We start from the raw sequence: 12,189 nt of genomic DNA on the forward strand, positions 1-12,189 counted from the left end.
CGCCAAAATCTGAACAGACACACTGTAAAAAAAATTCTAACCCTCCCAAATCAAAAATTTCAAGTGACCGATAACATCTAAATTTTTCAATTGGCCCAAGTGAAATTCTTGTTGCAATAGTGTGTTAACATTGGCTCAATGAGAAATAATACGTCAGACTAATTGAAAAATTTAGATGTTATCGGTCACTTGAAATTTTTGACTTGGGGATGTAAATTTTTTTTACAGTGCATGGTGTGCCACTTCTTAACTGAACCTAAAAGATAAAAGAACAGTTTGGAAAAATTGGTGTAATGTAAATGGTTTGTGTAAATGGATCTAAATATTAAAAAATATATATTTTTAGGATAACTCTCTAAACACTCAAATGAAGATTTAAAAAAAGAAATATTTGCCTTTATCCTTTTTTTCTTTTCTTTTTTCTACCCATCCATACCTTGATAAATACTTAAGGACTAAAATAACTAAAAATGTGTAAAAAGTTTAGGGCTGGTAAAAAAAAATTCATGTTTTTGAAAGAAGACTCTTCATTAAGGCTTAATTTATTTGATCAAAAACAGTAATATTGTTTGACTACAAACAGTTATATTGTGAAATATTATTACCCTTTGAAATAACTGTTTTATTATTATTAACTGTTCTATTTGAATATATGAACACTGAATAATAGAATGTATTAAATTATTTAAAAAAAAATACTGACCCCAAACTTCTGAACGGTAATGTAGATACATTGTGTACAGATACTTTTTATATACATACAGATCAAAAATAAAATATATATTTAAATCCCAAATCAAAAACGTAACTTTAAAAGGTCAGAACAGGTAGAAATATGAAAGAATGACACCGTTTTATGTTAATTCTGAGGCCTTGCTTAGCTAATGTTTTACCCTTTGCTACCTGTCCTGCTAAATAACATGTCTTTAAAGTCATTCTGCCAAGAAAGCACACGCAAAAGCAAAAAACATTTCTTGTGAGTGTGCAGATACTTCATTTGAGTGTGATGTGGTAAAATGTGTTTATACTTGTACAATGATGTTTATTGTTTGTGACGTGAGGTGCTTTCTGTTTGAACGCCTGACTATGTGTGGGCCAACCTCACTGTGTGTGTATGTGTACAATACGATTTGTGTTATTTTTGCAGCTATGCCACTGTCATATGCAGTCACACGGCATCACACTCAGTGGGAAAGAAAAGAAAACTGAACAATACCCAATGGCACATGAGAATCTTTGACTCTTCCTGGATTGTCTAGGAGAACATGTGCTGTAACCCCCCTAAAACACACACACACACACACACACCACCTCTCACTCTCAATTATTTGGCTGCTGTCACAACAAATCAATCAAATTACCACAGCAAGTCTGTGTGCAGGTGCTGCTGGTGCATATCTAGTCACATTAGCTTTGAAATGTATGAGAGCGGCAGCAATTTTATCACTCTTATTTAATATGACTCTTTCCTTATAAGTTGTCTTACAACTGCCTCAAACTTAAAACATTAAAGGACAATGTGGAAGGCATGCTGGGAATACAGTACTTTAAAGTTAAACCAAAAGATGCAGAGAGAGAGAGAGAGAGAGAGAGAGAGAGAGAGAGAGAGAGAGAGAGAGAGAGAGAGAGAGAGAGAGAGAGAGAGAGAGAGAGAGAGAGAGAGAGAGAGTGTTTTTATTTTAAATCCATGTTTAGGGTCCAAAATAGGGTGAACTCCGTGGACTGGCTATTATTATTATTTTATTTTTTTGAATGTTACGTAATGCATTTATGACAACTTATTACACTTGGCAAAAAGCAAAAATGTGCAGCTCATAATTTCTTCTGTACCAAAATGTGATTTTTGAAATTGATTTAGAAGTTGTCTAAATTGTCCTTTTACTGGCTGGATTACCATTCTAAATAGATGAACTTGCTATGTTTATAGATGGATTTGTCTATGTAAACAGGTTAACTCCAATTCAAAAATGTTGGGGTCAATTGTCTTTTATTCAGTAAGGACACATTAAATTGATCAAAAGTGACAGTAAATACAGTCCTAATGTTACAAAAGATTTCTATTTCAAATAAATGCTGTTCTTTGGAACTTTCTACCCTAAAAATCCTGAAAAATTCATAATTTTCTACAAAAAAAATTAAGCAGCTTAACTGTTTTCAATATTGATAATAATAGGAAATGTTTCTATAGCACCAAATCAGCATATTAAAATGATTTCTAAAGGATCATGTGACACTGAAGAATGGCGTAATGGCTTCTTTGCCACATCACTAGAATAAGTTACATTTTCAAATATATTCAAATAGACAACAGTTACTTTAGATTGTAATAATGTCACAATATTAAAAACATGAAAAAAATTGCAATGTGTACCTATACATACCAGTGGATTACTATAATTTTTTTTTAGAGTTGATTATTTTCAGTGGTAATTGACAGTGTACTAGAGTTTAACTTCTATCTAACACAGAACATCCCTTTAATTAGGTTAACGTACTGTTAAGGCACTTTACTGAAGAAAATCAAACTTTAATGATACCTAATTAATCTTTCATATTACTTAAACACAAAAGTCAAAATGTTCTTTTTGGTGGCAGAACATTAAAACACAAACACAGGTTACATTAAACCTCTTTCACGTTGAATCTTCCATCTTTTACTCTCTACCTCTTCCTCAAAAAGAAATATCACAGTACCATTAAGTAAACATGTTCAGTTCAGCACCACGGACAGCTCACTCACAACAAGCATTTTAAGGAGCTAGTGTCTTCAAGGGTCATAAATAGACAATTTATTTGAGATTTTATCTTTTTTTTATATATTTTATCATCTTGTCAGAGTTGTAAACCCATGTTCTCTAGAGAGGTATCATTTGCAGTAGCAGATAACTTTCCTTTAGCAAGTATTGACTCGAAAACAAAAGTCTCTTAAATGAACTTTCACTTGCAGTATTTTTTTTTAAATACGCCAAGAGTAACAGTTCTTGTTATTTTAGTTACAAACTTGTCGCTAACAAATTATGAGCTTTCTATTGTCTTTTTCCTGTCTTCAACTTTATCACCCTTCAGGCTTCAAGTTTCTCTTTGACTTGGCTACTAATATCAGTGTTTTCATGTCTACACAGTACCATTAAGTAAACATGTTCAGTTCAGCACCACGGACAGCTCACTCACAACAAGCATTTTAAGGAACTTGTGTCTTCAAGGGTCATAAATAGACACATTTTTTGAGATTTTATCTTTTTTTTTTGCATCGTGTCAGAGTTGTAAATCCATGTTCTCTAGAGAGGTATCATTTGCAGTAGCAGATAACTTTCCTTCAGCAAGTATTGACTCGAAACGAAAGTCTCTTAAATGAACTTTTACTTGCAGTATTTATTTATTTATTTTAAATACGGCAAGAGTAACGGTTCTTGTTATTTTAGCTACAAACATGTCGCTAGCAAATTATGAGCTTTCTATTGTCTTGTTCCTGTGTTCAACTTTATCACCCTTCAGGCTTCAAGTTTCTCTTTGACTTGGCTACTTTTAGCTAACCTAAGTGAGTTAGCAGCTTCAAGTTCCCCCGCCTGTGTCAGTACTCAGTCTACAGCGATGCCCCGGTCTGACAGGCGAGCGATTCCTGTGAGACTACAACTGCTCTTTCATTGAGACAGAGGAGCAGTGTTGTGATTAGAGCCAACATGGTTCCTCATTAGCCTACGAGCGTGGAGAGACTCAGGCAATTACTCCTCATCCCTGAGTGCCGTTTTATGTTTCCTGCAAAGGGAACACGCGCACTATTCCTTCCCAGAACCCCCCACACTCCCCCTACACGCTACGCTGCAGGTTCTGATGTGCACCGATCAGGCAGCTTACAATATGAATATGAAAGAGCCAGAGTATACATTTGTTCTGCATTAACTCAAAGTAGGCTGACAATGTAGCACTGATCTTTCATTTGCCTTACATCTCTTTAGGGAAAATATGCCGTATTACAAGGATGTTTCCAAAAAGCTTTTTCATAGGTCATGAAAAGACTATGAATAATAAGAGTTATTTCATGATCTGAGGGTTACCCTTAAGTTTTTTTGTTTGTTTTTTCGCAAGAGGCCTGTTTTGAGGCTTTCTGAGCTGATGAGCAACCACGTAGATGTTATTTTCGTTCCGCAGCTTATTGAAAGACGCTTTGATGTAAGGAGAAGCACATTCTGTCATTTGGTTTGTTATGAGACAGAATATGGAAGGAATGTACAACAGAGGGATTTGTAATTTTCAAAACAGCGAAATCATATCATTAAGTCTCACATCAAGTCAAATGAAATCAAACGATGTTATTTGTGACATGAAGAAATGTCACAGTGCCAAACAAACAGACTTTCATTTTGCCATGTTTTTTGAAACACCACCCTACCTCATATAATTATATTCACATTATAATTTCCAATCTCTTTTTTTTTTTTTTTACAATTTCTAAATATAAATGATTAATTCTATTCCTAACACCATATTTACAGTCTGATGGACAAACAAACATGAGGCTGATTCTTATTCTATTCAAGTTACGGCTGGAATCGTACACACAGTGTTCAAGAGGGAATTCACTTTCTTTACTTGACATGTCCAGACATTAATCTTCCTGACAAAATAACAAGCTACAGCGGCGCCAGGGTTTAAAATGAGCGCGGAGTAACGCAAGCGCAGGCTTTTATTTAGACGACCGTGCCGAACTTCATGAAGCTGCCCCATCGCTGTGACGACCATTCATCAGTGGAGAGACGCACCGCTGAGCCTTCTGCTCCGCACGCTCACGTGGACGGTCACAGTGAGGCGGCAATCTCCTAATTTGGAAAAGGTGAGCGGTATGGTGTCATAAGTGGCTCTAGCTGCTATACAAGTCCTTTTCCCTTAAAAGTGTTTTTTTACATGTTACATGTTAAATGGTTAGTTCACCCAAAAGTGAATTTAATCTTAACTTAGTCTCCCTTGTGTCCTTACAAACCAAACAAAAATTATGACTTCCATTAATTAATATCTTATTTTATGTTCCACAGACAGTCATTGGTGGAACGACATGAGGATTTTAATTTTTGGATGAAGAAACCTTTAAAATCTCTTATCCCATCTTAATATGCACAACTAGAAGTTAGACAACTAGAAGTACACAATTTATTAACTATAAGTAAACTATTCATAAGTTAAAGGTAGAGTAGGCAATTTATTTCATAAACACTTTTTTGTTATACTGGTGGCAACTCTCTTTGCATCCTGATAGCAATCAATAATGGAAGTGGTCTAAATATTAAAACATGAACATGTATCTTCTGTGGAAGTCTCAGGACCAAACAATGTTCGTCCAATCATTGCATTAGGTACGAATGCAATTATATGATGTCCTCTGCCTGTCAACATATGTATTTCTAAACCTCCGCGCACCCTGCTCACTCACACATCACACATCATCAGCGCGTTCAATGAGGCTATGCAGAGTTGAAGACGATCGCCACAAAGGAACAGCAGCCGCATTTTATAGTCTTTCCTGAACCAAAACAACAAGCTAATGTTGCGTTCACGCCGTGTCGTAACCGTAATTACGAGATGGCAACCAGTGACCTTCTACCCGGAGCTGTTCACATCCTCAGACTCAGATTTATGCAATTTTATGTCAACACTATCAACGCTGAAATTAATCTGTAGCAGTCCGGTTGTACAAGTAAGAGCTCTGTTGTTTACGTTCATTATCATTGTAATGTTATGTGCTTTGAGACATGAGGTTCTCGTCTTTGTAAACTCTGTTCTGTGCATTCATGTCTTCTGGAGGAGATGTGGCTTTGGAGAGCGCTCTGAAGGGAGGGTGGGATATTATGCTTTCAAAGCTAACTTGCTAATGCTAGCCTCTCTGAAATTGCCTACCTTACCTTTAAATAAAATGTGGGTGAGGCCATATGTTTGCCAGACCAATGGCAGACAAGAAGAGTGTTCAAGAAGCCAATGTTTACTATGACTTATTCAGAGTTCCCGTTTTTAAAAATAATACTGTAACGAATGCAAATAATGAGTCAGTTCTTTTTAATGAATCAAAAACACTAATTCATTTATAAAATTAATACAAATGTTTAGTATTGTTATTTAATATATAGATAAGGTAAATTATTACCACCTCTAAAAAGTGTGAAAAGTCTGTGTACACACCTTTTGCAGAAACAGTTTGAATATATTTTGCATTACACAATTTTAATAATTTTGTAGTTTCAAGGTTATTTTTCGTTTTTAGGGTGACTCTATAACATTGCCAGAGACTACAGATGAAAATGGCAAATTCTGGTGCATTGACCCTGATAAATAGCCAAATAAGTAAACTAATAAATACATAAAACTTATATTTGTCAAATATGTATTTCCTAATTACACAATTGTTAATAGAGGAATTAGAACTGGAATCACTGAATACTTTATGTAACACTTTCCAATAAGGCTCAATTAGTTAACATAGTAACTAACAACTTACAGTATTTATTAACCTTTTGTTAATGTTAGTTAAAGGCAGGGTAGGTAGAAATGGTCTAAAAATTTTATTTTTCAAATTTGTTTAAACTTTATGTACATATCAATACATAATTAAAATGTAAGTACTCTGAAAAAGAAAGTATCAAAATCGAGTGTCTGTAGACCTCTCACGACTGTTTTAAAGACATCTCATTATTTCCATTCACTCCACCCCCTCATTTCTGTGCTTCTTCCAAAGCCACGCCCCCAAAACACATGAACGCGCGACTCCGACCGCTGAGCTAGAGGACGCATTATTTACCTGAGACAAGCGGAGGGGAAGGGGCATTTTTTTGCCTGGTTTGCCTTCACTAACTGCATATGCCGGTACTGTAAATTTAGATTGCTCTTTCTCTGCCATTGTTTTGGTATTCCTAGGTTCAGTGCCTTCTTCTTCTTCTTCGATAGATTTTATTGGCAGCTTGCAAACATAGTGCATTACCGCCATCTACTGGACGGAGGTGTGATCAGGTTCCGTGCCTCTCGCACTCCTCAAATCAAACGGTCGCGCGCAAGTGGGCAGGTGCTGTGTGGCAAAAGGGTGGTTGCCATGGTTGCGAGAGAGTGACAGTCGCCTAAGCCAATCCTTTGATTCGTCCCGAATCGAAATAATGAGCTGTGTTTAATACAGATTAAACGGTCTAGAGTCACTTGATTTTTATACTCTTTTTTTCAGAGTTCTTACATTTTAATTATGTATTGATATATATAGAAAGTTTTAACAAATTTGGATCTTTAATTTTTAATAAATCCTACCTACCCTGCCTTTAATTAAAGGTATAGCGGAGGATTTTTTACTTCCGGGTGGATCACCTATACTATTGGTCCTCCTAATTGTCATCATTCTGGTGAATCAATCAAACTTATTCAAAAAGTGGAGAGGGCGGGTCTTATCTAAAATTCAGAAAGATCCTCCACTATACCTTTAATAAAAAACTCAACTGTTCATTGTTAGTTCACCTTAGCCCAGGTCAAGACAGAAAAACATTTAATTTTAATAATGTATTAGTCAAGGTTAAAATTAGCATTTATCTAAGATTAATACATGCTTTAGATGCATTTTTCATTTGTTAGTTCATGTTAAATAATGTAGTTAACTAATGTTAAAAAGGAACCTTGTTGTAAAGTGTTACAATTCTTTACAACTCCCATCCCTATTTAGGAATGTGTAACTGTACTGATGGTGATGTCATCAGGACTTTATTATCTTCGTTCCATTTATGCAATAATGCGTAAATAATTGGTATCTTGCTCTGATAGACACAATGCATCCATCATAAATGACGTTTTACTCTTTTTTTAACCTCACACATTTTAATTGAATTCTCACCCTGACATGATCTATTAGATCTTATTTGCTCCTCATTAGTGTGACTTATTAAAACTTATGAAAGTGGCCTGTCTGCTTCATCTTCCTTTAACAGAGACAGAGTGTTTGATCCAGAGTTAATAAGAACATGCTACACAAGTACACTGATCTATGTGTCTTTTTTGGTGCTTGAGGTCTAGATCTCTGCAGGTTGTGATTAATCAGGCCTGGCGGGCTGAGCTCACCGCTCAACTAAGACTGTCTGGCAGAAGCGCTGTGCCAGCAGCTCTCCATCAATGGGGGGTAGGGGGGATGATGCGATAGGATTGGGGGATTGTGGGACAGTGTGACTGGCTGTAGGGAGAGCAGACACAGTCAAATCATTTAATGTCACACGGCACCCGTGACACTATGCCCTTAGAGAATCCCCCAGGTTCTGATTCTAAAACTGAGAGGCCTAGTCAGAATAAGTCACACTAGTTTATCACTGGGCAATTTTTTTAGGATGAGGACTTTTCTGTTTGCATTTGCACCACAGATAAACACAATGTCACTGTTCACAATTTGAGTGCACGTACTTAAAGGGAAAGTTCACTCAAAAATGAAATCACCAATCCTGTATGACTTTCTTTCTTTGGCCTAACATAAAAGTAGATAATTTGAAGAATGTAGGGACCGAAACAACGCTGGACCCTGCTGACTTGCATTTTTCAAAATGTTTCACAGAAGAAAGTCATAAAGAAATTTGAACGACATGAATCTGTTTATATATATATATATATATTATTTTATTTGATAAAATTTATTTGATAAAATTTACTAAAATACTAAAACTTTATTAACACCAAGTTAAAATTATATTTTGAAACCTAGATTTTCCATTTAGTTTAAGACTGTTCATGATGATTTGAAAAAAAGAAAGAATCTCAGACGAAAAAGGACTCACTCACACTCACTTGCCGAACAAGCATAAAATGTAAATGTCCAGTTAAGACAGACAATTAATGTACCATTAAAATTCACTCCAACATAGAACGTCTTTCTAGGGTCAATTTTAGAGAGTCCTCGAAATGTGAGGCAGGCCCCACAGGCACATTATCGTGAACTGAGGGAATTCTGGGAAATTTTAGATATTTATTTAGCCCATGTGAGCGTTTATTAAAAGCCTAGATGCGCTCTGATGCGTGTTGTTATTTATGCATGTTTGTGTCCATTAGAGACTTCTTCTCCATCCCTCTATTTTAGCCATCCCGTCCATCCATCTCTTCGGGACAACCTGTTTCCTGCCGTGCATTATTTTAATCTTCGGCCTCCTCCTCCTCCGACGAAAAAGGAAAACGTGCTATTTTACATGCACTCAAATTTATAACCTATCATTTTTTAGTCAGGCATTAGAGAAGGCACCTCATCTAAGATTTATGACTGACGGTTTCCCCCTTCCACCCCTCAATCTAATGGTATAAAAGAGACAATGTTTTAAACATTAAAATGAAAACCATTTACAACTATGATCAAAAGAGAACATTCGTGCATTAAAGTTTAAAAGCCGAGGAGAAGTATGGACGTGCGGACGGAAGGAAAGAGGAGGGGGAGAGATAGAGGTAAAGAGGAGAAGACACAAGCATAGTGAATACTCCTACTGAAAGAAGAAAGAGCCTTAAAGTGCTTTTGCGCTTCGTTGCAAAACGCTGACCTGTAATGAATGTGAACTACTTTCCCCGCCTATATCGCTCTGATCCTCCTGTCCTCTGCCTTTCCGAGCACTTTCCTCAGGTATATCTTAAACGTGTACTGTTTGGATGGGGTGATGGTACTTTGAGATGGCACAACTTTTATGAAAAAACAACAAACTGTCAAAGAACGAATGCTGTCTACCACAGAACGTTTTCATGGCTATCCCCAATTGAATTCGACTTCACAGGTTCTGATGGTACTTTTTAACCCTAGTTTTAATATGGGTATTCATTTAAAGGGATAGTTCACCCAAAAATGAAAATTAGCCTAAGTGTATGTGACATTCTTCTTTCAAACGAATACAATCTGAGTTACACTCACCTAAAGGATTATTAGGAACACCATACTAATACTGTGTTTGACCCCCTTTCGCCTTCAGAACTGCCTTAATTCTACGTGGCATTGATTCAACAAGGTGCTGAAAGCATTCTTTAGAAATGTTGGCCCATATTGATAGGATAGCATCTTGCAGTTGATGGAGATTTGTGGGATGCACATCCAGGGCACGAAGATCCCGTTCCACCACATCCAAAAGATGCTCTATTGGGTTGAGATCTGGTGACTGGGGGCCATTTTAGTACAGTGAACTCATTGTCATGTTCAAGAAATTAATTTGAAATGATTTGAGCTTTGTGAAATGGTGCATTATCCTGCTGGAAGTAGCCATCAGAGGATGGGTACATGGTGGTCATAAAGGGATGGACATGGTCAGAAACAATGCTCAGGTAGGCCGTGGCATTTAAACGATGCCCAATTGGCACTAAGGGGCCTAAAGTGTGCAAAGAAAACATCCTCCACACCATTACACCACCACCACCAGCCTGCACAGTGGTAACAAGGCATGATGGATCCATGTTCTCATTCTGTTTACGCCAAATTCTGACTCTACCATCTGAATGTCTCAACAGAAATCGAGACTCATCAGACCAGGCAACATTTTTCCAGTCTTCAACTGTCCGATTTTGGTGAGTTCGTGCAAATTGTAGCCACTTTTTCCTATTTGTAGTGGAGATGAGTGGTACCCGGTGGGGTCTTCTGCTGTTGTAGCCCATTCGCCTCAAGGTTGTGCGTGTTGTGGCTTCACAAATGCTTTGCTGCATACCTCGGTTGTAACGAGTGGTTATTTCAGTCAAAGTTGCTCTTCTATCAGCTTGAATCAGTCGGCCCATTCTCTGACCTCTAGCATCAACAAGGCATTTTCGCCCACAGGACTGCCGCATACTGGATCCCTTTTCACACCATTCTTTGTAAACTCTAGAAATGGTTGTGCGTGAAAATCCCAGTAACTGAGCAGATTGTGAAATACTCAGACCGGCCCGTCTGGCACCAACAACCATGCCACGCTGAAAATTGCTTAAATCACCTTTCTTTCCCATTCTGACATTCAGTTTGGATTTCAGGAGATTGTCTTGACCAGGACCACACCCCTAAATGCATTGAAGCAACTGCCATGTGATTGGTTGATTAGATAATTGCATTAATGAGAAATTGAACAGGTGTTCCTAATAATCCTTTAGGTGAGTGTATATTAAAAAATGTCCTGGCTCTTCCAAAATGTATAATGGCAGTGAATGGCCGTTTCTGTTTTGAAGTCCATAAAAGTGCATCCATCCATCATAAAAGTGCTCCACACAGCTCTGCGGGGGTTAATATAGGCCTTCTGAAGTGAAGCGATGCGTTTGTGTAAGAAAAATATCCATATTTAAAACTTTACAAACTGTAATCTCTAACTTCCGCTTACTGTTGTACGCACGTTCACAAGAGACTGGTGTTCCAGCGTATGACGTAGATCGATTCAGAAGGCCTTTATTAACCCCTGGAGCCGTGCGGATTACTTTTATCATGGATGGATGCACATTTATGGACTTCAAAACAGAAACAGCCATTCAATGCCATTATAAATCTTGGAAGAGCCTGGACATTTTTTAATATAACTCCAATTGTATTCGTCTGAAAGAAGAATGTCACATACACCTAGTGTGACTTGAGGGTGAGTAAATCATGGGCTAATTCTCATTTTTAGGTGAACTATCCCTTTAAGTGTGTATTATTTCTGTTTATAGATTAAATACATAAATAAATAAACAACAAAAAGCTAAATCAATTAATAATAATGTGCATGACTCAAACTTAACACAGCATCTGCATTTGATGACCAGAATTTAAAGAATTAAAGTAGACTTAAATAAACAGCATTATTTATATAATTCTCAATAAATAAATAAATAAACAATCAAACTAATTTAATCAATAAGTATTCATACCTTGCAGATTCTGTAGAGGGAGTGTCATGATGCCACCAGCAGCAGCAGCGGCCACCAGGCCCTGTATGTTGGCAGCAGTGGGCAGAGAGAGTACCAGGCCCTGCTGTCCACCCAGATGCCCACCAGCGTTAAAGGGAATCAGAATGGGCTGGTTCAGACCCGGAGCTCCACCAGACATCACTCCGCTAACTGCCGACGCCAGCTGCTGAGCAACCAGTAGAGACTGAAAGAGAAGAAGTTTAACAGGAACTTTTTTAATGTATGATGTATACATACCAAAATCAAGCTCATTTAGGAGATTCTGTCATTTGGCCAAAATCTCTTTTATAAAAGATGAAGTGAAGGCTATTTAAGACAGTA

At 37.1% G+C, this 12,189-nt stretch overlaps 1 protein-coding gene across 3 annotated transcripts in view; it reads right to left on the reverse strand.

Moving 5' to 3' along the window:
* pou6f2 (POU class 6 homeobox 2) overlaps positions 1 to 12,189 on the reverse strand; it is a 99,254-nt gene that overhangs the window by 50,304 nt on the left and 36,761 nt on the right. For all 3 annotated transcript variants that reach the window (XM_084102593.1, XM_084102594.1, XM_084102595.1), the window contains one exon: positions 11,830 to 12,052. In XM_084102593.1, coding sequence (XP_083958719.1) covers positions 11,830 to 12,052 — 223 coding nt within the window. The remainder of the gene's footprint in view (positions 1 to 11,829; positions 12,053 to 12,189) is intronic.

The sequence above is a fragment of the Abramis brama genome, assembly GCF_963993115.1.
Source record: "Abramis brama genome assembly, chromosome: 24".
Classification (NCBI taxonomy): Eukaryota; Metazoa; Chordata; class Actinopteri; order Cypriniformes; family Leuciscidae; genus Abramis; species Abramis brama.